The 27,926-nt window shown below is 38.6% G+C and overlaps 1 protein-coding gene across 1 annotated transcript in view; it reads left to right on the top strand.

Annotated features, from left to right (window-relative positions):
- The first annotated feature begins 487 nt into the window (after nucleotides 1–487).
- Nucleotides 488–27,926, top strand: part of CAPZA2 (capping actin protein of muscle Z-line subunit alpha 2) — a 61,772-nt gene continuing 34,333 nt past the window's right edge. Inside the window, exon 1 of the mRNA XM_046020648.1 lies at nucleotides 488–680. Within this exon, the coding sequence (XP_045876604.1) occupies nucleotides 642–680 (39 nt within the window). The 5' untranslated portion in view covers nucleotides 488–641. The remainder of the gene's footprint in view (nucleotides 681–27,926) is intronic.

Here is a 27,926-nt window from a genome sequence, read left to right as displayed (position 1 = left end):
AATGTTTGTTTAGGGAACAGTGAGCCTCTTGAGAACAGAGGTTTCTCTTGTTTTTACTTATCGTTGTATATTCCCAGGGACTAACATAGTACCTGACACACAATAAAGGACCAATAAATATTTCTTAAATGAATACACGAATATACCAAGAGCAATCTTCCAATTATGGCTTGGGTTGTGTATACATATTTTAATAAAAACTGGATATTTTTCCACTAATTTTAAAAAACAGATTGTTTAAAAAGCTTCTAGTCATACACTTTTTCACATTTTAGCTGGCAAAGTTGAGGGCTTGATGGGAACATAATCAAGGGCTCAGAATGTACTCGTCGCAGACTGGGTCCATATGGTCACTAGTGGAGAAAGAATCCTATACTCAGGATGCTGACAAGACTGCAGCAGGCGGCGGTAGGCCACTTTTCCCCCCTCCCAGAACGTCCAGCCTCCCGCGCACGCGCACAGCCGCGTGTCGACCCCACGGGCCTGCTAGAGGGAGGCGGGGCTCCCCGGGCGCGTGCGCGGCGGCCTGGGCTGCGGGCCCCTCCCTTGGCGGGGGCGCGCGGCGCGGAGGACCGCACGGAAAGGGGGAAGTCAGGTGGCCGCTGCCGCCGCCGCCGCCGCGGTTTGTCGCCAGAAGGAAAATGGCGGATCTGGACGAGCAGTTGTCTGATGAGGAGAAGGTAAGAGTGGCGGAGGCGGCGGAGTCCGTCATCGGGGAGCCAGTAGAGACCCGGCGTGTCAGCCCGGAGTCTGGACGCCCGGGAAGGGCATTGGTCTGTGCCCTCGGCTGCCCTTCCTCCTCTTCTCGTCGCTGCGCGCTAGTGCCTGCCCCTGTCAGTCACCCGAGGCCCCGCGCGGGGGCAGGTCTCTGTCAGGCCTGCTCGCTTCGCTCGGCTCCATGTAGGGTGTGTGCTCTGAAAATAGGAAGTGGGAGTCGGGCGGCGGCGCCTGGCTCGGCGGGCGGGGGCGGGGGGCGCGGGGCGCGGAGGGCGGTGGCCGCTGGGGACCCTCTCGTTCCGCCTGGGCCGCGGGGCCCTGCGCCGGGTCTGGGGACTGCAGAGAGGTCCCGGTCCCGGCCTGGGAGCGACCCAAGGGCGGTGGTGAGCCCGAGGGCCTGGCCGGAGACCGTAGCCCGGGTGAGGGGTAAGGGGGAAAAAACCGCTTAGGAAGCAGACCTTCACTTCTCCCTTTTATTCCCCCTCCCAGAAACAAAATGCTTCCTTTTCTGGTTGTCTACGATTTTTTCCTTTCCCGGTGGAAGTCTCTCTCCCTCCCCCTCTCCTTTTTTTCCACCCCGTTTCTTTTTTCGGCTTTAGCTGTAGGCTTTGCAGCTCCCGTGTTCCTGGGAGGCAGCGGAGTTGCTCACAAAAGACCCCCTCCCCATAGTTGTTTTCAGCCGTGGTTGGCATTAGCCCCTCTGGGGTCCGATTTGGTAGCGCTCCACCGTCCTGCTCGGACTTCTGAAGAGGGGAGATTGTGCAACTCCTTTTGCTGTATCTTAGGTGCTATGACAGCATCGAAACCAGATGAACGACTTTAAATTCTCAGACATTTAAAATGAGAAGTCTGATCATAGAACTAATTCTCTTATTCTCCTTTTCCCTTGGCTTCTGTGAGAGCCCATTCCCAGGGGAGGAGGGGGACCCTACTAATTTTAAGTATTTTCCGGGAAGGCCTTGACGTTTCACGAACTCAGAAGTGACTGACATATAATCTGTGAATAAGATGATTACAGTTTTTGAAATGTCCACTCTTAATTTCACAGTGTTCATTTTTCTTTTTCTTTTTAAGTTCCAGAGCAGTACAGCCATGTATGAAACACACCTTAATGGTGTTTAAGAAATCCTGATGTAAGCCTGGGGGTATTTTCAATTGGAACTTTCAGCTCCAAGTGTTTTTATATCCTGTGATATAAACTTGCACCAAAATATAATGTTTTATCACCTTCTTAATGTGAATATGCTGAAGTCGGCCTCCTCTTCAGTTTTGGAAATCCATTTTTCCCCCCTTTGTGGTCTTTGGTGAAAGTGATAATAAAAGAACAAGATGGGGAGAACTACAAGATTCTCCATAATTCACAGACCTGGTAGGAGATCCCTGTATATACAAAAGTTGGTGTGTAGCATTCACATGTGTTGTATTGGTAAATAACCACGAGTTGATAATCGAAAATGTACACAGTTGCGTGCACACACGTTTAAAGCTAGTGCTAAAAAGTTTTTAAAGGGATTGTCATGTTTTTATTCTACTACTAAAATAGTGGTTAGTAGTTTAAGTGGCTAGAATCTGGCTGAGGAGAGAGTACTCGGTATGGGAGTTAATGTAGTCCTGCCCCATGTTGTAAAGGCCTAAAATAACACATTTTTTTCAGAATGAGATGACAGGGTTCCTCATTATCTGGCATTCTCAGGGTACTAAACTCTGTAATGGGGGGAGGGGGAGGGCATCTCATTCTCCAAACTTGCGTACACAGTGGTTTAATAGTAAATGGATGAATTGAAATTTGAAGGAACTTGGTGTTTCTGTTTTTATTTTGAGTTTTATAAGACTATTTTGTAGATTTTTTATATATATTTCATTGCCATATTTAGTAACTTAAGAATAAGACTGACCAAATTTCTGGGCTAAATTCAAGTAACTGGTGAAGTGAAATTCTAACACTCTTTCCACTTTAGTTATCTAAATGTTCTTTTAATCTTTTGGGAGTAGGTTGGGTATAGAATCAAATAGAATTTTTAAAGGTGGCATTTTTAATCTAATATTTATTTATTTATTTTTTGAAGATTTTATTTATTTGACAGAGATCACAAGTAGGCAGAGAGGCAGGCTGAGAGAAAGGAAGGGAAGCAGGCGCCCCACTGAACAGAGAGCCAGACGCGGGGCTCAGGGCTCGATTCCAGGACCCTGGGATCATGACCTGAGCTGAAGGCAGAGGCTTTAACCCACTGAGCCAGCCAGGCGCCCCTAATCTAATATTTAAATCATGTTATTTTTTTTGCCACCTTGTTCGTAATTTTCAGAATAAGCTTTTAATACTTGTAAGCTATTGGAATTCCCATTATTGATTGAAGATCTGAAGAAGGGAAATGTTAACTTACATAGTACCCATACTTTGTATCTGGGTGGCTCGGATGATACATTTGAAAATAAGTTGTAAGTTTGAGGTAGGTTTTATTATTACAAGTTTCATAGAAAATAAAATAAGGTTTCAGAAGCTTTAAGTGATTCACTTAAGGACACCTAGCTAGGAAGTGGGGGAGATGATATTTAATCCTGTTTGTCAGAATCCAAAGTTGGTGCTCTAACCCTTAAGAATTGATAATAGGACCCTTTTCTGGATTTAGCTTTGATTTTAATTTGTTGACAGCTTATATTGAAAAAGGAGAAACAATAGTTCCTTTTGTTTTTAATAAGAATTGTAGCTACCTAACATTAAATAGTGTTGGGTTCTAAATTTAATGTGTGTTTGATAATTTTGGAACAAAGTTTATTATTTAACACATTTAAAAATTTTATGCTACTGGCATGCTTTCATATATGCTCTAAGGTAGGAAGCTTTTTAGAAGTTAATCTAGCATAACATCTTTGCTTTTTAAAATCATGTACAAATGCTTTGTGAGGATACCACTATGAAATTTAATAACCTTTTCATCTTTGGCCATGAGGTTAATAGAAAATAATATTATCTGAAGAAGCACAGTGAAGTGCTTTGAAGTTACTCATTTGTTGTAGCATGTCCCACAGATCCTTTTACATAGTTTAGAAACTCTAGGCCAAAACAGTTTATGTTTCCCATTCCTGGGGTCAGCTGTATTGTACAGTAAAGCAATTTTGTGAATTTGAAATTGGGGAATAAGGCTAAAAACAGAAGCATGATTCCATTTCACACCCCTCCTTACAGAGGGAAGTCACTCCAAAGCTCCAAAAGGAAGACATTTAGTTATTGGTTGGAAAGGATCTTTTTGGTTTTTTTCCTTAGAACCCCTCCTGCCTTTCCCTCGTGATAAGAGTGATCCATTTCCATAGTTTCATCTTTTATATCTTTGTGAATGTGTCTCATGTCCATAGCTCAGCTCTGACTTCTCTTCTGATCACTAGTCACACATTTTTATTAGGTGGTTCTTTTCACAGGAGACAGTTAATGAGATGGAACCTTCCTAAAAGTAAATTCATAAACTCCTCTCCCCTTTTCTCCTATGCAGAGTGGGTCAGTAATCTCTTTCTGCTCATTTTTCTCTTTATCTTTTTCTATTATTCTGATCATCCAAACTTTTAACTTAAGCTTTATTTTAACCTTTGTCTCCTTGAGCTCTGTACCTTACAGTCTGTTTCTGAATTTTCTTGTCACTCCTATCATCAAAATTTGTCTTACGCAAGTAATTTATTTTTTGCTTGAAAAGGTATTCCATTTATATCAATTTTTAGTTTATACCTCTCAGTTGACCAGACTGTTAAATCAATTGTTGTTATTTATGTTATTAACTACTGTTGTTCAGTAACAAAATTACTGTATGAACAGAATGCAAATTGATTGCACCTGTTCTGTGACTACTCGGTTAAGAAAGGGAAGGGGGGGCACCTGGGTGGCTCAGTGGGCTAAAGCCTCTACCTTCGGCTCAGGTCATGATCCCAGGGTTCTGGGATCGAGCCCCCACATCGGGCTCTCCGCTCTGCGGACAGCCTGCTTCCTCCTCTCTCTCTGTGCCTGCCTCTCTGCCTACTTGTGATTTCTCTCTGTCAAATAAATAAATAAAATCTTTAAAAAAAAAAAAAAAGAAAGGGAAGGAAAAGTAGGGTCAGAAGACTATCTTGCAGCTGGTCTTTCCCTTGTTGCATTTGCCACTGCTAGGCTTTTATTATAAACTTTCTAGACTAATTCCTCCAATTTCCTGTATCTAAGCCATGTTTTAATATGTTGTTTTGTACTCCCAAAGTTTTAGTTGCTGGATACTCCATTGCCTTTACAAGGAAGCCCAACTCTTGAAAATAGTATTCATGGCTTTGTATTCCATTCGTACCTAAATAGTTTTGACTCCAGTACATACACTGTTATTTAATCGTGCTGGGAATTGAAAGAGACCTACATACTGGTCCATGTCTAGGCCTTAGGTAAAGTATGTAACCTCTCAGCCTCAGTTTCCTCTGAAATGTGGGGATACGTGTAAATGGTATCCGCCATGTAGTAAACACACAGGAAGTTGTATTTTTTTCTGCTGATGACTTCTTATCCACTTGGAGTATTGGAACTGCTTCCTGGTCTATCCTCTTTGATGAAAATCTTACTCATCCCTCAGGATTTATGTCAGGTCACATGAGTGGCTATAACATACCATGAATATATTTTTTTTTTTTAAGATTCTCTTTATTTATTTGACAGAGAGAGAGCACAAGCAGGCAGAGCAGCAGGCAGAGGGAGAGGGAGAACCAGGCTCCCTTCTGAGCAGAGAACCCGACATAGGAATTGATCCAGAACCCTGGGATCATGACCTGAGTTGAAGGCAGCCGCTTAACCGACTGAGCCACCTAGGCACCCCAACATCTCATTAGTATTAAATACAGTTTTGCATAATAGTTATCTGCTTGACTGTCTTTTTTTCTCCCATTCTGTTGGAATTCCTACATGCAGAAGTATCTTTAGCATCTGTCATTATGCTGCATGTGGTGATAAAAGGGTTCAATGAGTGAATGAACAAAGGAATCGTGAATTCACAAAATCAAAAACAGTTTTATGAAAAGTAGAAGTAGCATATGGGATGCCTGGGTGGCACAGTTGGTTAAGCATCTGACTCTTTCCACTCAGGTCATGATCTCAGGGTCCTGAGATCAAGCAATCTGTCAACTCTGCACTCAGTGAGGGGTCTTTTTGGGATTCTCTCTCTCCCTCTCCTCCTCCTGCTTATGCTTTCTTTCTCTCTCTCTCATTAATTAAAAAATAAATAAATTGTTTTTTAAAAAAAGAAGTAGGGGGGTGCCTGGTTGGCTCAGTTGGTTAAGCCACTGCCTTCGGCTCAGGTCATGATCCCAGGGTCCTGGGATTGAGCCCCACATCAGGCTCCCTGCTTGGCAGAGGGCCTGCCTACCGCTCTGCCTACTTGTGCTCTTTATCTCTCTGTCAAATAAATGAATAAAATATTTTTTAAAAATATAATAATTAAAAAAATTAAAAAGTAGAATATGAAGTAAAGATTTTGAGGGAAAATTGAGTGTACCTAAATTTTCATTTCTAAATAAAGCTTTAGATTTTAAAGATTTAGATAATTGAATGAAATTTTTGGTGTTCTTTAAGGTAACAGGTGGTGATACTGGCTATGGTTCATATCATTTACACATGCTAAATATTCTTCCTAAGTAGTTTATATAGTTCTCCCTCCCTACACAGTCATAATTTGGTTTCAGAAATTTTGTTCATGTTTGAAAGTAATGTAAGTTGCCATCGTAATTACTGTAAAATTTATTGTGTTCTTATTAACCAAAAAGTAAACTAAACTAGTAAGCTATTAATATAGAAAATATTCATTCCTAGTTTCATTCAGTAGATGAATGAATTGTCATTGCACCAATAAAGTGTAAAAATTCCTACAGCAAGCAGAAGCTTGATAGTTGCTGTACCATTAGTGGAGTTTTTCAGACTGAATATTAAAGCAAATTAGTAGTACTTGTTCAGTGCTTTTGGGAGCCATTTCTGCATAAAATAAGGATAGTTAGATACATAGAACATTGCATTTTAGTGTAAAAACATGGAATATAAAAACACTTAGAGTAGAATGCAAAGTAGTTTTTAAAGTTGAAAAGCATGATGGGAAAATTTGGCATATGGTTCTGTGCTCTGACCTAATGGCCTGATTGCCTGAAGCAGTAACTTACTGCAGAAGTTTACTGCATGTCAGAAAAAACTAGTGGTTCCATAGAACCATCTATAGTTGTCAGAATAGGAGAATTTCACTAATTTTGTTTTGAAGGTTAGATGTACAGTCTTTACATTCTTTCTGTTATGACACTTATATGTTTCACTGTGAACCTAATGATAGAACTTTCCTTACACATTTTAGTTTACTATGTATAGACAAGGAATGGAAATAATTTTCAAAAACTACCTCTCCATTTATATTTTTACCAAATATATCATAGTTCATTTATTTCAGTACCCGTAGTTTTCCATATTTTAAATCTCTGGAAATAGGCTGCATTGTACAATCAGGGTCTTAGGATACTAATCAGTAGCATTTCCCTTTTTTAGTGGTACATTAAATTATGCCTCTTACACTGATTATGAATCAAGGTAAGCAAGGATATAATGTGACAACTAACAACCTAAAATCTTAGCATGAGTGGGTTTGGGAAGGGAATTTTGTATGACATTTCCTCATTTTATATAATATGTCTAATGTGGGTCAGCACCAGAAAGGCCCTGCTCAGTGAAGTCTCATAGAGTTTTGGGCTGTTGGAGGTTTTCAGTGTAAACTTGGGCTTTTTGATATGTATACACAGTGGAATATTATTCCGCCATGAGCAGAGATAGTATCTTGCCACTTATGACAACATGGAAAGAGCTTGAACACATTGTGCTGAGTAGGTAAGTCAGAGAAAGACAAGTTCTGTATGATACCACTTATATGTGAAATCTAAAAAAGCCAAACCTGTTAAAAAAGAGCAGAAAAACCCACCAGAAAACAGAAGTTGGGGGTATAATATTGATGGTATTTAAGGGTACAAATTTGTAATAGGTAGTACATAAGCCATAGAGATGTAATGTACAGTATAATGAGTATAGACAGTAATATAATGTATATACTGTAATGATGTAGTAGTAATGGTAAGTATTGCTTTAATGGCAGTCATATTACAATATACGAATGTATCAAAGTAACATGCTATATACCTTAAGTTTACAAAATGTAGCATGTTATATTTATCAAAACAAAAACAAATCTTAAACTTTCTTCATAAGTCCTGGCAACAGTGGGAAGGAAATGTGGTACATAGCAAGCACACTGATTTTTATTTTCATTTTATAAATTTTTATTTCTTTATTATTGGGGGGGATGGATGGAGGGGGGAGAGAGAGAGAGAATCTTAAGCAGGACTCGATCTCACAACTCTGAGATCATGACCTGAGCCAAAATCAGGAGTCAGATACTTAACCAACTGAGCCACTAGGCACTCCAACACACTGGTTTTTAAAGTTTCTCCTCCTCCACCACACATACATTTGGAGCTCACTACATTCTGCCCAGGTTTCAGTTAGCTGAAGCAAGTTTCATCTATAAACCTAATTTCGGAGGGCTTGGAAGGAAAGGAGAAATATTTGTGAGAAGCAGTAATAAGAACCATAGAGTAGGTTTTGAACTCACTGAAGGTTGGTGATTTGATCACCTGTTTGGTAGACACAAGGCTAAGATTATGGATTCACAGATATATTTTATATGTGTTTGTGTGTATATATATGTATATATATGGTACAGCATCAAAAAGTAGTCAGTTCATGGAAATTCAGAAGACAGAAAAATAACTTGTACCTAGGAGGATGATAGACATCAGTTGGGGTACAAGTTCATGCCAGAGCACAACACAGGCAGAAAAATAGGAAACTGGGAACAAAACAGAGTATAAGTTATATCAGGTACTTTGTAAGTAAGAGATGCAAAGATGAACTGTGCTGTTAAATTATTACAGGGTTTAACCCCAACATTATTGACATCTGAGGCCAGATAACATTGTGAGGGCTGTCTTGTGCATTGTGGGATGTTTAATAGCATCCTTGGCCCACATGGTACCAGTAGCAACTTCTCCCCCCACCCCCCAGTAATGATAATCAGAATGTTTTCCTGTAGGTCAGAATTGTCCCTGGTTGAAACCATGGGTCTAGACAGATTGGAGCTAGTAAGAGCAATGGGAACCTGGGTTAATTGTTAAGATCTGGCTTAAAGTAGTTTCACAAGACACAAAGAAAAATATGATTGCTAACAGATTTCAGAGTTGGAATCAGCAGAACTTGGGGAATGAATGTAGGGGAAATGGGAGAATCAGGGTAACTCTGAATGTTAAAATTTGGGTAACTGAGAAGTAGTACCACCACTAACAGCTAGGGGATTCAGGAAGAAGATGGACAGCTGGGAGGAATAATGTTGAGTTTGATTTGAGTTATACTGAGTCTGAGATGCCCACCGAATATCTCTTTGAACTTGTCTAGAAGATAGGGAGTAGAAATGGAGCCTGGAAAGAACGGTCAGGCCTATAGATTTGGGAATCCTCTCTTGTGGGTTAAAACCACAAGATGGGATAAGACATTTAGGAGAAGCTTGATAGCAAAGGGGAGAGATCAGAGACTATATACTTTTGGATATACTATTATTTAGAAGATAAAAGAAGGAGAGGAAAAGGTGCAAAATAGAAGTATATATGTAGCACAGAGTATGTGCTCATTTACAGAACTTGAGGAGTTCCAGAAGGAGCAGTACCAGTATTACAGAGATTAAAAGGAATATAGTTTGTATTTAAGGTACAGGGATATAAAACAAATTTTATCTGCTGTATGCCACTGTGTATACTATATTAATTAATCTCTCAATTGTCAGAGTAATTTTGTTATTATCCATTTTATAGGTGGGAAAACTACTGCAGATAAGGCCGACTAAGTGGTGAATGGGAGATCACTGATGGCCTTTTTTTTTTTTAAGTTTTTATTTAAATTCCACTTGTTAGCATACAGTATAATATTAGTTTCAGATGTACGGGATAGTGATTTCATACTAACACTACCCAGTGCTCATCACAAGTGCACTTCTAATCCCTATCACTTATTTAACCCATCTCTTCACCCACCTCCCTTCTGGTAACCGTCAGTTCATTCTCTATAGTTAAGAGTCTGTTTCTTGATTTGCCTCTCTCTCTCTCTTTTTGTTTCCTTTTGCTCATTTGTTTTGTTGCTTAAATTCCACATATGAGTTAAGCCATATGGTATTTGACTTTCTCGGACTGACGTATTTTGCTTAGCATAATACTTTCTGGCTCCATCCATGTCATTGCAGGTGGCAAGATTTCATTCTTTTTATGGCTGAGTAATATTCCATTTTTATCCGTTTGTCAACCTCTTGGGCATTTGGGCTGTTTTCATAATTTGGCTTTTGTAGATAATGCTGCTATAAATATAGGGGTGCATGTATCCCTTTGAATTAGTGTTCTGATATTCTTTGGGTAAATACCCAGTATACAACTGCTGGTTCAAAGGGCAGTTCTGTTTTTAAATTTTTGAGGAGCTTCATATTGTTTCTACAATGGCTGCACCAGTTTGCATTCCCACCAACAATGCAGGAGGGTTTCCTTTTCCAGATCCTTGCCAACACCTGTTGTTCCCTGTGTTGTTGATTTTAACCATTCTGACAGGTGTGAGGTGATATCTCATTGTAATTCTGATTTGCATTTCCCTAATGATGAGTGATATTGAGCATCTTTTCATGTACTGGCCATCCATATGTTTTCTTTGGGAAAAGGTCTATTCATGTCTTCTGCCCATTTTTTTGGATTATTCATTTTATGAGTGTTGAGTTTTCTAAGTTTACATATTTTATCAGATATGTCATTTGCAAATATCTTCTCCCATTTTGTAGATTGCCTTTTAGATTTACTGATTGTTTCCTTTGCTCTGCAGAAGCTTTTTATGTTGATGTCCCAATAGTTTATTTTTGCTTTTGTTTCCCTAGCCTCAGGAGACATACCTTTTTTTTTTTTAAAGGAAGGAATATAACAATTTATTAAGTGAAAACAAATGCTAAACAGTACGTAGAGGACAAATGACCCAGTTTCTTCAACATAATAATGACATGTTAACAAAACGGAGGGAAACTATAATACATATTAACCATGGGCAGTGTGTTTGGATCCTGATTTAAGAAAATGCCTTGGAGCAGGGCAGTCTCCCAGCAAACCCAGGGCACCACCTCTGGGAGGGGTTGGAAGTGGCGCAGGAACAGGACTCCGCTGTATTATCAAGTCCTAAATTTTGGAATGACCGAGAAGACATATCTGAAAAGAAGTTGTTACAGCCTATATAAAAGAAGTTGCTGCCTTTGTTCTGTTCTGGGATTTTTATGGTTTCTGGTCTCACATTTAGGTCTTTAATCCGTTTTGAGTTTATTTTTGTGTATGACATATGAAAGTGGTCCAGTTTCTTTTTTTTTTTTTTTTTTTTTTTTTGGATATCCAGTATTTCCAACACCATTTGTTGAAGAGACTTTTTCTCACTGGATGTCCTTTCCTGCTATGTCAGAGATTAATTGCCCATAATTGTGGGTTCATTTCTGGGTTTTCTGTTCTGTCCTATTGATCTGTATTTTTGTGCCAGGACTATACTGTTTTGATTACTGCAGCTTTGTAATATAACTTGAAGTTCAGAATTGTGATTCCTCTAGCTTTGCTTTTCAAGATTGCTTTGGCTCTTAGGGCTCTTTTATGGTTCCACATAAATTTTAGGATTTTTTTTGTTCTAGTTCTGTGCAAAATGCTGGTATTTTGATAGGGATTGCATTAAAGGTTTAGGTCACTTCTGGTGGTACAGAAATTTTAACAGTATTTGTGTTCTTCTAATCCATGAGCATGGAATGGCTTTCGATTTCTTTGTGTCATCTTCAATTTCATCATCGTTGTTGTTTTTGATTTTATTTATTTATTTATTGTAGAGAGAAGGAGACAGCAGGGGCATGAGGTAGGGGGAGGAGCAGGGGGGGGGGAGAGGGAGGAAAAAGAATCTTAAGCAGATTCTCCTCTAATTGAGGACCCTGATGTGGGGCTGGATCTCACCATACCAGGATCATGACCTAAGCCAAAACCAAGAATCTGATGCTTAATTGACTGACCCACCCAGGTACACCTCTTTCATCAGTGTTTTATAGTTTTCAGATTACAGGTCTTTCACTTCTTTGGTTAAGTTTAATCCTAGGTATCCTATTATTTTTGGTGCAGTTGTAATTAGGATTGATTTCTGTCTGTTGCTTATTTATTGGTATGTAGAAATGCAACAGATTTCTATACTTTGATTTTTGCTTATCAGGTCTAGCAGGTTTTTTGCTGGAGTCTTTTGGGTTTTCTCTATAGAGTAAATGTCATCTGCAAATAGTGAAAGTTTTACTTCTTCCTTACCTTTTTGGATGCTTTTTGTTTCTTTTTTTCTGATAGCTGTGGCTAGGACTTCCAGGACTATGTTGAATGAGATGAGAATGGAATCTCTGTCTTGTTCATGACCATCGAAGAAAAGCTCTCAGTTTTTCCCCTTTCAGGATGATGCTATCTTTGGGGTTTTTGTATATGGCCTTTATTACTCTGAGGTGTATTCCCTCTAAACCTACTTTGTTGAGGGTTTTTATTATGAATGGAAGTTGTACTTTGTCAACTGCTTTTTCTGCATCTGTTGAAATGATCTTCTTGGTCCTTACCCTTCCTTGTGTTAATGTGACGTATCACATTGATTTGTACATTAAACCACCTGATTGGAATAAATCCCACTTAATTGTGGTGAACGATTTTTTTAATGTATTGCTGGATTTGGTTTGTTATTTTTTTGTGGAGGATTTTTGCATCTATGTTCATTAGAGATACTGGCCTGTAGGTTTTGTTCTTTGGGGGGGTTTTGTTGTTTTGTTGCTTTGTTTTTGTGGTCTCTTTATCTGGTTTTGGTATCAGGGTAATGCTGGCCTCAGAATGAATTTGGAAGTTTTCCTTCCTTTTCTATTTTAAGGAATAGTTGTTTTTTGGTTTTTTTCTTAAAGATTTTATTTATTTATTGAAGAGACAGAGATCACAAGTAGGCAGAGAGGCAGGCGTGGGTGGGAGTGGGTAGGGTGGGGAGCAGGCTCCCTGCGGAGCAGAGAGCCTGATGTGGGGCTCCATCCCAGCACCCTGAGATCATGACCTGAGCTGAAGGCAGAGGCTTAACCCACTGAGCCACCCAGGTGCCCATATGTTGTGGAATAGTTTGAGACAAATAGGTGTTAATTCTTTAAATGTTTGGTAGAATTTGTCTGTGAAGCCATATGGTCCTGGACTTCTGTTTTTTGGGAGTTTTTTGAGTACTGATTCAGTTTCTTTGCTGGTATCAGTCTGTTCAAGTTTTCTATATCTTCCTGTTTCAGTTTGGGTAATTTATATGTTTGTAGGAATTTATTAATTTCTTCTAGGCTGTCCAATTTGTTGGCATATAGTTTCTCATAATCTCTTGTAAGTATTTGTATTTCTGTGGTGTTGGTTGTTATTTCTCCTCTCTAGTTTGTGATTTTATTTATTTGGGTCTTTTCCCTTTTCTTTTTGGTAAATCTGGCTAGAGGTTTAACAATTTTACTAATTTTTTCAAAGAACCAGTTACTGGTTTCATTGATCTATTCTATTGATTTTTTTTTTAAGTTTCCATGCCATTTATTTCTGCTCTAATCTTTATTATTTCCTTCCAGTGGTGGCCTTTAAGAGGGCAGTTTTACTAGAGTTTGAAGCAGGAAGAAGATAAAGAAAAGCCAGATTATCCAAGTCTAAAAAGTGTGTATGTTTTCTTTCTTGCAGAAATGGCCTTTCAGTCATGTCTTGAGTGGTAAACTGCTCATCTTCAATAACCAGACCCAAAGACTTCCTTCATTCTTTTGTATCCTGGCCTATCTGTGCTCCCTTAGCAATTTGTATATACCTTTGTTATAATATTTACTGATTTTAATTGGTTTACCTGATTTTCTTACTTTCTTTGTTCTTCAGGAGCAGGCCCTGTATTTTACTCCTCTCTTTAATTCCAGTAGAGTGTCTGGCATACATTATACTAGTGGTTTCCTTTTTTTTTTTTTTTTCTTTTTTCTTTTTTTTTTCAAAGATTTTTATTTATTTGTCAGAGAGAGAGAGAGAGAGAGAGTGACAGAGAGAAAGCATAAGCAGGGAGGAGAGGCAGACAGAGGGAGAAACAGGCTTCCCACTGAGCAAGGAGCCCAATGTTGGACTCATGACCTGAGCAGAAGGCAGCCGCTTAGCCAACTGAGCCTACCAGGGCCCCTGTACTAGTGGTTTTCAACTCTAGCTGCACATTACAGTCAACTGGAGAGTCTATAAACAAACATGGATATACAAGCTTCACTTACAGGTGAGGCCTGGAGCCTTTGTACCCTTGTGAGAAAAGAAGAAAAAGCCTCCTAGATGATATGAATGTGCCACTGGGGTTGACTTTCACTGTATTAGATGCTCAGTAAGTGTTGACTAAAGAAAAGTAGGACATGGTGCCAGTAAGTATAAATTATTCTTGAAAAAACTTGGTAGTGAAACAGAAGAAAAAGAATAGGCATTACTGCCTCAAAAATTTTCCTACTATTTAGGAGTACTTTTTTTTAAGATAGAAAAAAATTCAGGAATGTTCATGGACTAAGGGGAATGATTCAGGAGAGAGAAATTGAAAATTTAAGATTAATGATAATTTATACATAACTTTTCTTTTTTAGTTAATGATCATACCTACTTTGGATTTGTGAGTTTTTTACTCCTTTAAATAAATGGTAAAAACATATTTAAAGAAAAATTACAACAGTTCAGTACTCTATATTTATCTGGATTGTTAGTGCATGCCATGATACCGGGGATTTTTATGGTATCTTCTTACAACAGGTGTGCCTTATCTTCTCTTCACATTTATTGCAACACTGAAAGAACCAAGGAATTGAGAACTTCTGTAGAAAAATAAGGCATCACTGCTCCACAGTATTGAGCCACAAGTAGTCATCTTTTTGGATATTGTGACTAATTTCTTCCCATCCCTGTGGTAAATGTTTGGTTTCTACACATGTTGGTCAGCATGATGTGCAGATGCCACACAGCTCATCAGTATTATTTGCTTTGCTTATCATCTGGCCTCTTGATCAAATTGCAAAGTGTATGGAGAAACTCATTTCTTTCTGTAGCCTCCACGTGGAGGCATGCTCTATGTAGTAGGAAGGGCTTCATCAGCTCCACTCTTGCCTGCAGCACATGAGGAAAAGTTTATAGGGAGCAGCATCCCAGCATTAACATACTTTTTTTTACTGTCTGGAATCTGAAATACCTCTGATCCTAATACCTGCCAGCATTCACAAAGAGAAAATAGTGCCTGGTACAAAGCAGGAGACATTTTTGTATGAGTTTATCAAAATGAATTGTATTTCTACTTAGTGGAGAAGGAAAAGGGAGAAAGGATTTGGAGAATTCTCTTTAAGGAGTGGAATCAACATTTGATACCGAAATATGAATATCCTTTTTTCCCTTTGAGCAATTTAGTGATTTATAACTGAATTGTGTTCACTTTCTTCAGACATTTAGGGAATTCTGATCCAGAGAAGGTTGAACAGAGTCTCAAAAGAGTACCAGGATGGCACAGTGTTCATTTTTAAGGAAGTCCATTTGACTTTCAGGTCTTCTCACTTGCTCTATCAAAGACCGTTTCTCACTATTTAATGAACTAATTTAATAAGGAAACTAGCAAGGAGTTCTTTATAGGCCACACAGTAGAAAAGAATAGAGGAACATTACCTAAAATTGTGGAAGAGTCTCTAATTCATCTTCCACTCCACTGACCACATACACAGGACTTTCCCCTATTATTTGATCACTCGGTAGAGTTGCAGTAAGTCTGAAGGTTTTGAGATGTTTAATCTACGTCATCTATAATTCAAAATCCTGATCATTTTCAGCTTTTATCTGTAAGCTTATCGTTATTCTTAGATAAAAATTTATTTACTAAGAATTTTAGTACTCTCTTTTCAAGAGTTTTTTTTTAAGATTTTAATTATTTATTTGAGACACAGAGATTACAGGTAGGCAGAGAGGGGTCGAGGACTTGATTGTAAAGACTTGATTGTAAATTTTTTTGTTCCTCTGAAGGAATTTTGTTTTCTTCAACCTTTGTCTGGTTGGCTCAGACCTTTCCTTTTTTTTTTTTTTTAATGTTCTAAGTACAACTGTCAACCTTTCCTTCCTCCCTTCAAATCCATCGGAGGATGGGAAACTAGATAACCACAGTTGTAAATCTATGTCTGAAATAAAAATAAAGATCTTTGAAGAATCTCTCTTGCCTTTCTAATGTTTGGACTATATATCAACATATTTACTTGCTTTCTTAAAATATATTTTAAATAACTGAGTTCCTTGGTTTAGTCCCCAGTTACATATCTTAATTTGAGCTTCCCAGATCTTATTATATTCCCCTTCTCTTCATTTTGTTGGTGAAGGAGAGGTACTACTTCAGGGTTATGTGGATGATTGAATACACAACACCTGACACTGGACAGATGAGATGAACAGCAGCTGATTAATCACATATACTCAATAGCCCAGGAGAGGGGGACACCACACACAATGTGGGGCTGTTTGGAGTCGCACTGGGGAATAGAGGAACAAGCTGAGGCCGTGGAAGCCAAATTTTGTCATATCAAGAGTGTGGAGTGATCCTTGGTTCACAGGAAGATGTGACCGGCTTTTGAATAATTCTGCAGGCTGGCAGGGAATTGGAGCCTGCTCCTCAGGAATAAGCAGGAACTGTGTCTGTTCCCTGTGATAAAGAGGGTTGTCTGACTAGGGGTATTATCTGCAGGAGCAGAATGAGGATGGGAACTTGCAGTTAGGTCATTCAGGGCCCTCCTGGTTTCCCCAGATGTCAAAGTACACATAAATATTAGTCCTTAATTTTAGACCTTATACCACAGGTCTTAATAATACTGACCCTTTATCAAAAGTATTTACTAATATTGCTGTACTAAAGAATACATCAAAAATTTATTTATTTTTCAAGATTTTTTGTATTTATTTGAGAGAGGGAGAACATGAGTGGAGGAAGGGGCAAAGGGAGAGGGATAAACAGACTCCCCACAGAGCAGGGAGCCCGCCCTGAGATCATGACCTGGGCTGAAGTCAGATGCTTAACTGACTGAGCCACCCAGGTACCCCCCGCCCCAAAATTTTTAATAGTATAATTTGATCTTTGAGTTTGCCTTTCTTTGTGATCTTTTCTTCTGTTAACTTGTAAAGTTTAAGAAATTAATGCTGCTGTGTACAATTTTACCACAATAGGTAAAAGATGGCCAGGTCATATGTATGCAGTGATGTGGAGGCATGGAAGATGAGGGTTCTTGTTTGAGAGACTGAATGAAGTGCTGAGGCTCCAGTATTGTGTATATGTGGGATGAGAAAAGGAGTGGATAGGCTGTAGGAGATGGTAAATGGCAGAGTAAAAAAGGTAGTAGCTATTATTTGAGTGCTTACTCTGTGCCAAGCACTTTCCTAAGTGTATTATCTCATTTGCTGCAAGAAAGGAGACTGAATTTAATTTACTTATGGTCATACAGGTAGTAGGCGGTGGAGCTGTAATCTGAATCCATACAGTCTTATTTTAGAATTTATGCTGTTGGGGCTCCTGGGTGGCTCAGTGGGTTAAAGCCTCTGCCTTCTGCTCAGGTCACAATCCCAGGGTCCTGGGATTGAGCCCCGCATCCGCATCCGGCTCTCTGCTCGGCAGGGAGCCTGCTTCCTCCTCTTTCTCTGCCTGACTCTCTGCCTACTTGTGATCTCTATCAAATAAATAAATAAAATCTTTTAAAAAAATTTATGCTGTTAATATTACATTTTATAGACTTCAGATATGGAGAAGCTTTATATATTATGTTAAGGACTTTGGACTTTATTTTGTTAGCAGTGGGGGGGACCATTAGATGATTTTAAGCAGGAAGAAACATCACAATTTGCATTGAAAAATAATCAGTCTGGTGGTAGAATGGAAAATGAATTTTGAAGATTATAAGACTAGAGGCAGGATTATTGTTGTAACTATGCTGAACAAAGTGGGTCTAAATGGAATGGAGTCAAAGAAAAGGGGATGGCTTTGAGCAAGAGAGACAGACACTCACTGATCATGATGCCTGAGGGAGAGAGGGGAAAGTGGAATGATTTCTAGGTGGTGCCAGTAATTTTATAAAGAACAGAAGGGGGGCGCCTGGGTGGCTCAGTGGATTAAGCCGCTGCCTTCGGCTCAGGTCATGATCTCAGGGTCCTGGGATCGAGCCCCGCATCGAGCTCTCTGCTCTGCGGGGAGCCTGCTTCCTCCTCTCTCTCTGCCTGCCTCTCTGCCTACTTGTGATCTCTCTCTCTGTCAAATAAATAAAATAAAATAAAATAAAAAAATATTTAAAAAATTAATTTAAAAAAAAGAACAGAAGGGAATAGGTTTGGGTGAGACAGTCTAAAGTATCTTTGAGACATTTGATGGAGATTTCTTTTTTTTTTTTTTTAAGATTTTTTATTTATTTATTTGACAGAGATCACAAGTAGGGAGAGAGGCAGGCAGAGAGAGAGAGAGAGAGAGAGGAGGAAGCAGGCTCCCTGCCAAGCAGAGAGCCTGATGCGGGACTCGATCCCAGGACCCTGAGATCATGACCTGAGCTGAAGGCAGCAGCTTAAACCACTGAGCCACCCAGGCGCCCCTTGATGGAGATTTCTAGTAAATAAGTTATACTTAGAAAAATGCATCTTGATCTTGACAAATGATGTGGTAGATGTATAGATTTGAGAGCTGTTGTTGTGTGGGAATAATAGAAGTGGTGGAAGTAGATGAGATTGCCTAGAGTTTTCTTTTGTTCTCAGCCTATCTTCTGAACCATCATAGAGAGATGATGCTGTACTGGGAGGCAGCTCTATGAAAAGCCTTGGACTGTCATTTGAGCACTTCATTCATATCCCAATTCTGGATCTCTGTTTTCTCTTTCATAAATTAAAAGTAATAATAGCTATCTCAGAGAGTAATTTTAGATAACATTTTATTCTATCTAACAGAGGTAGTGGTTTTAAAAGTTTAAGAAATAATGGTATATTTTATCCCCTTAATTTCCCTGTAAAAAGTGGAAGTTTATAGAGGTTAAAAAGATCAAAACTTGGGTACAGATCATTTGTCTTAGATAAAAGTGCAGATCTTGCACATTCCCACCATGCAGCTAGGAAACCAGCTTTTTCTGCAGTGTTGCTGTCACTGGTTTTTGAGATGAGCAGAGTCAAGTAGAGAGGGAAAGGATGATTTCCAAATGAGGAGAAAGGATGTCGGTGTATGGAAGTAAATGCACTGCAAACAACACAGAAATGCTTGGGTGTATGCCATCCTTCTATCACTGTAGGGCACAAAGAAACTAACATGTAATGTGAAAATATCTGTGTTCCAGGGTTATTTTTAAGAATATTAGAGCTAGGGGCACCTGGGTGGCTCAGTGGATTAAGCCGCTGCCTTCGGCTCAGGTCATGATCTCAGGGTTCTGGGATCGAGCCCCGCATTGGGCTCTCTGTTCTGCAGGGAGCCTGCTTCCTCCTCTCTCTCTGCCTGCTTCTCTGCCTACTTGTGATCTCTGCCTGTTAAATAAATAAAATCTTTAAAAAAAAAAAAAAGAATATTAGAGCTATACTAATTACAAGATACTTATTATCTCAATGTTACTGCTAATAATAGCTAATATTCTATATTTACCCAAGGTTACATAGCTAATGAGTAGTAGAGATGAAAATCCAATCCAGTCAGTCTGACTCCAGAGAGTATACACTGTACTGCTTCCTTATATTAGCATACGTTTTTGTGGTTTTGAATGTAATTTATTTATAATTTACAGTTTATATATAGAATTGTATTAATGATAACTCCAAAAATGTTCATTTCATTGAAATACTACATTCTCTAAGTGTTCTAAATAAACGAGAGTTTATTCTTGCTTATAGATTTATTCATCATATAGTGACTGTCTACTGAAGGTAGAGTATGGGGTAGGGGCAACAGGAATCCTGCCTTGAAGGGATATTGAATGTTTAGTTATTCAGCAAATAATCTGAGATTATTTCTTAGAAAGGTGACTTCAGTTTATTCAGTGTGAGCATTGAGATTTCCTTCTTATAAATTGTACACTGATAAAGAAAATAAGTAAAAATAAAAACATTATCAGACCAAAGTCCTCAATGTAAGCAAAAATGTCCCAGTATTTTTTTAAAAAGATTTATTTATTTGAGAGAGAGAAAGAGAATGCAGGTGCAGAGGGGAGGGGCAGAGGAAGAGGGATAGAGAGTCCCAAGCAGAGTCCACACTGAGTATGGATCCCAGCAGGGCGCTCCATCTCACAACCCTGATAATCATGACCCAGCTGAAACCAAGACTCAGGTGCTCAACCAACTGTGCCATCCAGACATCCCAAAACCCCCAGTGTTTTTTAAGGAGAATGAGACAGATGTCCTAGGTAGTATAGATTTATGCCAGTTTATTACTCTCTATAATTCAGAGTGAAAGCCTAAGGTTCTTAATGTTTCTTTAAAATTTTACCTTTAACATTTTTTACTGTACTTTCTATTAAAGTTATGGGTACTTAGCTGTCTCAGTAGAGCATGCGATGCTTGATCTTGGGGTCATGAGTTCAAACCTCACATGGGTATGGAGTCCACCTAAAAAGAAAGCAAAATGTTGGATAAATATACTTTATGGATTTTTAGCAATAAAAATTAATGTTAAGGTTTGTGATTCTTAATTAGAAAATAAGCAAATAATGTCTCACTCATTAATTATCATGGTTACTAAAGTTTTTTTTAACAAAAAATTTCTTTAAGTAATCTCTGTACTGAACGTGGGGCTTGACCCCCAACTCTGAGATCAAGAGTTGCACATTCCATCTGCTGAGGCAGTCACGTATCTCTAAATTTTTATTTCAGTCACCTGTTAATCATCATGACAGGTGCACTCCTTAATCTCCATAACCTATTTCACCCATCCCTTCACCCACCTTCCCTCTGGTAACCACCATCAGTTCTCTAGTTAAGAGGCTGTTTTTTTTCTCTCTCTCTTTTTTTTCCCTTTGCTTGTTTGTTTCTTAAATTCCACATATGAATGAAATCATGGTATTTGTCTTTCTCTGACTTATTTCACTTAGCGTTGTACTCTCTAGTCGCATTCATGTTGTTGTAAATGACAAGATTTCATTCTTTTTAATTTTGAGTAGTATTCCATGGTGTGTGTGTGTGTGTGTGTGTGTGTGTGTGTGTATACGTATACGTACACACCACATCTTCTTTATCCATTCATCAGTCAGTGGATACTTGGGCTGCTTCCTTAGTTTGACTATTGTAAATAATGCTGCTATAAACATACCAGTGCATATATCCCTTTGAACTAGTGTTTTTGTATCCTTTGGGCAAATACCCAGTAGTGCAGTTACTGGATTGTAGGAAGTTCAGTTTTTAATTTTTTGAGGAACCTCCAAACTGTTTTCCAGAGTGGTGCACCAGTTTGCATTCCCACCAGCAATGTAAGAGGGTTCCTTTTCTCCACATCCTTCCCAACACCTGTTGTTTCTTGTGTTTTTAATTTTAGCCATTCTGACAGGTGTGAAGTGATATCTCATTGTAGTTTTGATTTGCGTTTCTTTTTTTTTTTTTTTTTAAAGATTTTATTTATTTGACAGAGAGAGAGAGAGATCACAAGTAGGCAGAGAGGCAGGCAGAGAGAGAGGGGGAAGCAGGCTCCCTGCTGAGCAGAGAGCCCAACGCGGGGCTCGATCCCAGGACCCTGAGATCATGACCTGAGCCGAAGGCAGAGGCTTAACCCACTGAGCCACCCAGGTGCCCCATTGATTTGCGTTTCTTGATGACAGGTGATGATGAGCATCTTTTCATGTGTCTGTTGGCCATCTGTATGTCTGTTGTTACTAAGTTTTAAAGTTAACATTTTATATAATAAGATACGCTATCATATATATGAGAGATTTTAAAAAAATTTTAAGATTTTATTTTATTTTTATTTATTTTCAGCGTAACAGTACTCATTGAAGATTTTTTTTTTATTTTTTTTTTTAAAGATTTTATTTATTTGACAGAGAGAGATCACAAGTAGGCAGAGAGGCAGGCAGAGAGAGTGAGAGGGAAGCAGGCTCCCTGCGGAGCAGAGAGCCCGATGCGGGACTCAATCCCAGGACCCCGAGATCATGACCCGAGCCGAAGGCAGCGGCCTAAACCACTGAGCTACCCAGGCGCCCTAGATTTTATTTATTTTTTGACAGAGATCACAAGTAGGCAGGGGGAGGGGGGGAAGAAGGCTCCTTGCTGAGCAGAAAGCGCAATGTGGGAGACTATCCCAGGACCCGGGGATCATGGCTGAGCTAAAGGCAGAGGCTTAACCTACTGAGCCACCTTAAAAATTTTTTTTTAAGTTGAGATATAATTTGCCTGCCATAAAATGCACAAGTTTTAAATATTCAGTGAATTTTCACAGTATGTGTGCAGCCATCATTCATTTGAAGAACATTTTCGATCCATTTGAGAAAATTCTCTCCTGCTTCTCTCTGATCAATCCCTGCACCCTTTGCCCAACCATACTTTTCACTTTTATCACCATAGATTAGTTTTCCCTGATTCTGGATATCTTATAAATGGAGTCACACAGTATGTATTTTTTGTGTATGTCTGGCTTCTTTCCACTCAACTTGTTTTTGAGATTTATTCATGGTGTTGCTTGCATCAGTACCCCAGTTAATTTATCCATTTCTCTCTTTCTTTTTTTTTTAAGTTTTATTTATTTAAGTGATATCTACAACCCAGCATGGGGCTTAAACTCACAGCCCTCAGATCAAGAGTCACACACTCTTCCCAGGAGCCAGCCAGGCAGCCCCATTTCCCTCTTGATGAACATTTGGGGTTATTTTGAATAAGGCTGCTTATGAACATTCTTATGCATTATTTTTTGTGGACCTATACATTCATTTCTCTTATGTAAATACCTGAATGAGATAGCTGGGTCACGAAAGAGAACTCTTGAAGTAAGTGATTTTGATGGGGTTATACAAAGACAGGGTTTTTGGCATTTGAAAATTTGTATTAAACAGTTACAGCCCTCATGAAACACAGTTTGTGTAGATGTTGAATGAAAAAGTGAAGTTAAATATGTTTAGCTGTGGATGAAACATCAAAAAAGTACCCGTTCACTTTGGGTTTTTATAAAGTGTAAATTATAACAAATTGTTTTTGAGTCTCCAAAATCATGAGTTGTTTCAGAGTATTGTAAACAAACAAAAATGGTAGATAGGGTCGTATCTTAATTAGAACGCAAGTAATTAGAATCCTCTATTTAACCCCAAATTGTTTAATTTGATTTTAAGGACACAGTGGCTCATTGTGAATTACAGCAATGCCTAAATAACCATACTAGAATTTTTATGTATGAAAATGAATTATTCATCACTTGCAGAGATAACCGTTGGATGTCTTTAAAACAAAATAAGTTGTTTGTGAGAAGAAATAGAATATTAATATAATTTTACATTACTTACATGATATTTTCTTAATGTTAGCCAGGGCCTCCATAATAGTCGGACAGTATCTCTTCCTCTTGCCTTTTGATATTATTGAATACTCAGAAGTTCCTTGAGGAAATTACATTTTTCAATTGCTACCTGAAGGATGACTGCTAAATTCATCAGGCACATTTTAGAAGGACTTTGATTTTATTAAAGTGTATAACATGTGTTTCATATCTGTGACTGAAATAAAGAAGTAGCTCACATTTTTTAAATATTGTGAATATGTAAGATACATTTTTTTCAGTTTGTCTTGTTTTGGTTCACTGGGAAAAGATATACATTTGAACAAGTAGTATTAGGTTGTTTTATTTATCCTTATGACAGTGTAATGAAAAAAATGTATCTCTATCCCATATTATACCCAAAAACCCATCCCGTGTGGAGTAAAGATCTAAATGCAAAAAGCAAAATATTAAAATTATAAAAAATATGTAGGAGAAAATCCCCATTGCCTCAGTAGAGGAGAACTTTTTTTTTCCTACTCTTTTTTTTTTTTTTAATATTTTATTTATTTGACAGAGAGAAATCACAAGCAGGCAGAGAGGCAGGCAGAGAGAGAGGAGGAAGCAGGCTCCCTACGGAGCAGAGAGCCCAATGCGGGGCTCGATCCCAGGACCCTGAGATCATGACCTGAGCCGAAGGCAGAGGCTCCAACCCACTGAGCCACCCAGGCGCCCCTTTTTTCCTACTCTTAAGTCTGTTGCTGTTTAGGGCTTTCTGTTGCCTAACCACAGTGCAGTTATCAAAATCAAGAAATTAAACATTGGTATACAGTACTATTTTCTAATCAGCAGACCCTATTCCTGTTTCACCAATTGCTGGTCCAGGATCCAATCCAGGATCATACTGATTTTTATTGTAAAGTCTTTTTTTTTTTTAAGATTTTATTTATTTATTTGACAGACAGAGATCACAAATAGGTAGAGGCAGGCAGAGAGAGGAAGGGAAGCAGGCTCCCCGCTGAGCAGAGAGCCCAACAAGGTGCTTGATCCTAGGACCCTGCGATCAGAACCTGAGCTGAAGGCAGAGGCTTTAACCCACTGAGCCACCCAGGCGCCCCTGTTGTAAAGTCTTTAATCTGGAACAGCTTCTCAACATTGTTTGTCTTTATGGTCTTAACACCTTTGAAGAGTCCAGACTAGTAATTTTGTAGATTGCACCTCAATTTTGGTTTGATGTTTCCTTATGATTAGATTCAGCCTGTGATTTTTTGGCTGTAAGTGATGTTGGGTCCTCAGTATATCCTATTAAGAGGCATATGATGGCTGTTTTTTCTGTTATTTACAACTTTGATCATTTGGTAAAAGTAGTGTGTTGCCATGTTTCTTCAGTGTAAAATTACTATTTACCCTTTATAATTATTTGGAAAGATACTTTTCAGACCATGTATATTTCTTGTGGTCACTTTATCATAGTTTTATCCATAAATTGTAGCATCCCTTGATGGGTTTTGCATACAGCAATTACTGTGGTGGTCCTCAAGGTGATTTTCTAATTCAGTCATTCCTTCTACACTCATTAGTTGAAATTCTACTCTAATGAAGAGCTTTCTCTTGTTTATTCATTTCTTTGTGTCAGTCTGGACTCGTGGATTCTTATTTTATTCCATGAGTTACTACCCATTACTATCATTACTTAATTTGTTGTTTGAATTGTGGAATTTCTTTTAAAGGAAGAAAGAGGAGCTCCTGGGTGGTGCAGTTGGTTAAGCGTTTGACTCATGGTTTCAGCTCATGTCGTGATCTCAGAGTCCTGTGATTGAGCCTCCACTTTGGGCTCTGCACCTGCTTGAGGTTCCACTGAGTGTGCACTCTCTGCCCCCCCCCCCAAATAAATAAATAAATCTTGGGAAAAAAAAAACAAAGCCCGTAAGAAAAACTGTACCAAAATAAAGTTTGATACTTTCATGTTATCTCAGTTGATAGGCAGAAGTGTTTTTTGTTTTGTTTTTGTTTTTAGGATTAATATTTACTAACATTTTGGATATTGTTTTGAATTCATTACTTTATCTTCTATATAAGTAACTTTATAGTCACATGTGGTATCTGCTCTTTTACCAGAAGCACAAAAGAATGAAATATGCTTTTTATGTTATGTTTATCTTTTTGCATATTTTACACAATATTATTTGGATCCAAGAGAAAGAAAAGGAAAAATATAGCTCTTCAGCTTTTAGCTCAGGTCAGTACATTAAGTTATACACTAATAGATTAAGTTTTTTAAACTACACTTCTTGGTGCAATTGTTATGAAGTATGCCAGAAGTTGTTATGAAGTTGTCAGTGACCAACAGGGATAGAGTTAATCTCCCATCTAGCCACACCTCACCCCAATCTAGAATTGCGGTTGAGAAATACAGTAGGTTCTCTCTCCTCTCTCTATGCCCCTCCCCCCTCTTGCATTCTCTAAAAAAAATTGGGGCGGGGCACCTGGGTGGCTCAATCAGTTAAGCATCCAACTCTTGATTTCTGCCCAGATCATGACTCAGGGTCCTAGGTTCAAGCCCCATGCTGGGCTTTTAAGATTCTCTTTCTCCTCTCCCTCTTCCGCCCACCTCAAGAAAAGGGAGGAAGGAAGGAAGAAAGGGTAAAATAACTCTTTCCTGAATCTGATTAGGATTCTCTCTCTCCTGTCCCTCTACCCTCCCCTAAAAAGAAATAACAATAAAATAACTCTTCCTGAATCTGATTCTGGTTTAGAAGGACTTGATACTGAATAACACATAGAGGAGGATGCTGGGTAATGCAGAAGATATAGCAGAGGGTCTAGGAATGTATCTCATAATTCACTGGGGTCTTCCAGAAAAGCTGTACTATTCCAAGGGGGTAAATAGAATATAGCTCCATGTATATAAGAAAAACTTCAAGAAAATACGTTTTTGATTATTTTCAGAAATTCATTCTACTCTTGGGATGTCTTATTGTATGATCATTTTTCTTAGATTTAGAAGTGGGATAGAATAAATAGTTTTTAAGAGAACAAAAAAGTTGGCTAGGAAGGATGGGTGTAGGAGAACATTGGGTCTATAGCAGTGCTTAGAAAATACCCTCATGATTAAACAGTTTCTTAGAAGACAATTAAGCATTTACTGCGGCGGATACACTTCCTTTCCTTTAATGCCTGAAAATTTTCAAAAAACCCTCATTTTTCTTAGTGAAATTCACAAAGACCAGATTACAATATCCAGGCATAGCTGGTATAATCCAAGGTTGTGTTTTGGGTTCACAGACAGCTCCTATGACCTCTTTTCCTTAATGGTACTTCTTTTGACCCACCATTCACTCTGGGTCTTATGAGCAATGGTGTTAACTGTTTTTGCTTACTTTATTCTAAATGCATACATTTAGCAATAACAAGGGCCAGTAAATCTATAGGAAAAACATTTAGGTCATTTTTGCTTTCTTGGTGAAAACTCCAGATAGAACTAAACTTCTAAATGGTATATGCTTTTTTCTTTCTTTCTTTTTTTTTTTTTCAAACAACCAGCAATTTTAAAGCTCAACACCTTAGCTAATTTTATCACTAAATATAAATATATATACTGCTTGCTATTAGTACTTTAATTTTGTCAGGTTTCTAAGTCATAGGACTGTAGAAACAATTACCTCAGGGTACCTGGGTGGTCAGTTAAGTCTCTGCCTTCAGCTCAGGTCATTGTCCAAGGTTCCTGGGATAGAGCCCTGTCTGTGTCAGGCTCCCTACTCAGCTGGGAGCCTGCTTCTCCCTCTCCCTCTCCTCTTCCTCCCTTCCCCACTCTACCATGCTTGCACATGCTCGCTCTCTCTCAAATAAATAAATAAAAATATTTATGTAAATATTTTTATATTTATAAAAAAGCCAATTACCTTAAAATTCTAAATGTTTTTGAAAGAAGTAATTGGTAAATTCATCAGCAAGTTACCAGTTTTATTTGTTGTCTGTAATGATTAAGACTGTTTTAAATGCTAACAACTCCTTACCTCAGTCGCAGGGACAGAGGTATGATGAATGAAATTGAGAAGTTAAGACATTTACGTAATCATAAGAATCTAATGTATGTTTAACACGCCTTGCTTCCATATCCTACTCTGCCCTTGCCTGTTTAAAATTATTTTTTATATTTTGGCTTTTGATTTTAGTAGTAATTTAAAACATTTAGAAGAAAGTAATTTTGAAAATGCATAAAATACATAGTAATATTCCATTATGTAGAAACACCATCTTTTATTTATACATTCACCATTTATGGACATTTGGGTTATGGGTTGTTTCCAGTTTTGAGTATTTGTGGGGTTGGGAGGAGCAGAGGGAGAGGAAGATGAATGGGGAGCCTAATCTGTGGGTCTCCGTCCCAGAACTCTGGGATCATGACCTGAGCCAAAGGCAGAGGCTTACCCAACTGAGCCACGTTAAGTGCTCCCCCACTTTTTTTTGAAAGCACATGCACATAGGTGTGTGAGTGCCTGTGCAGAATCCTACGTGGGACTCCATCCCATGTCCCTGAGATCATGAGTTATATGCTCAACTGACTGAGCCACCCTGGTGTCCCAGTGAATAGATTTTTGTGTGGACATTGTTTTGCGTTTCTCTAGGGTAGCTA

Source organism: Meles meles, chromosome 10, assembly GCF_922984935.1.
Source record: "Meles meles chromosome 10, mMelMel3.1 paternal haplotype, whole genome shotgun sequence".
Taxonomy (NCBI): Eukaryota; Metazoa; Chordata; class Mammalia; order Carnivora; family Mustelidae; genus Meles; species Meles meles.
Note: the sequence above shows the minus strand (reverse complement) of the source record. Positions and strands in the feature narration are given on the sequence as shown.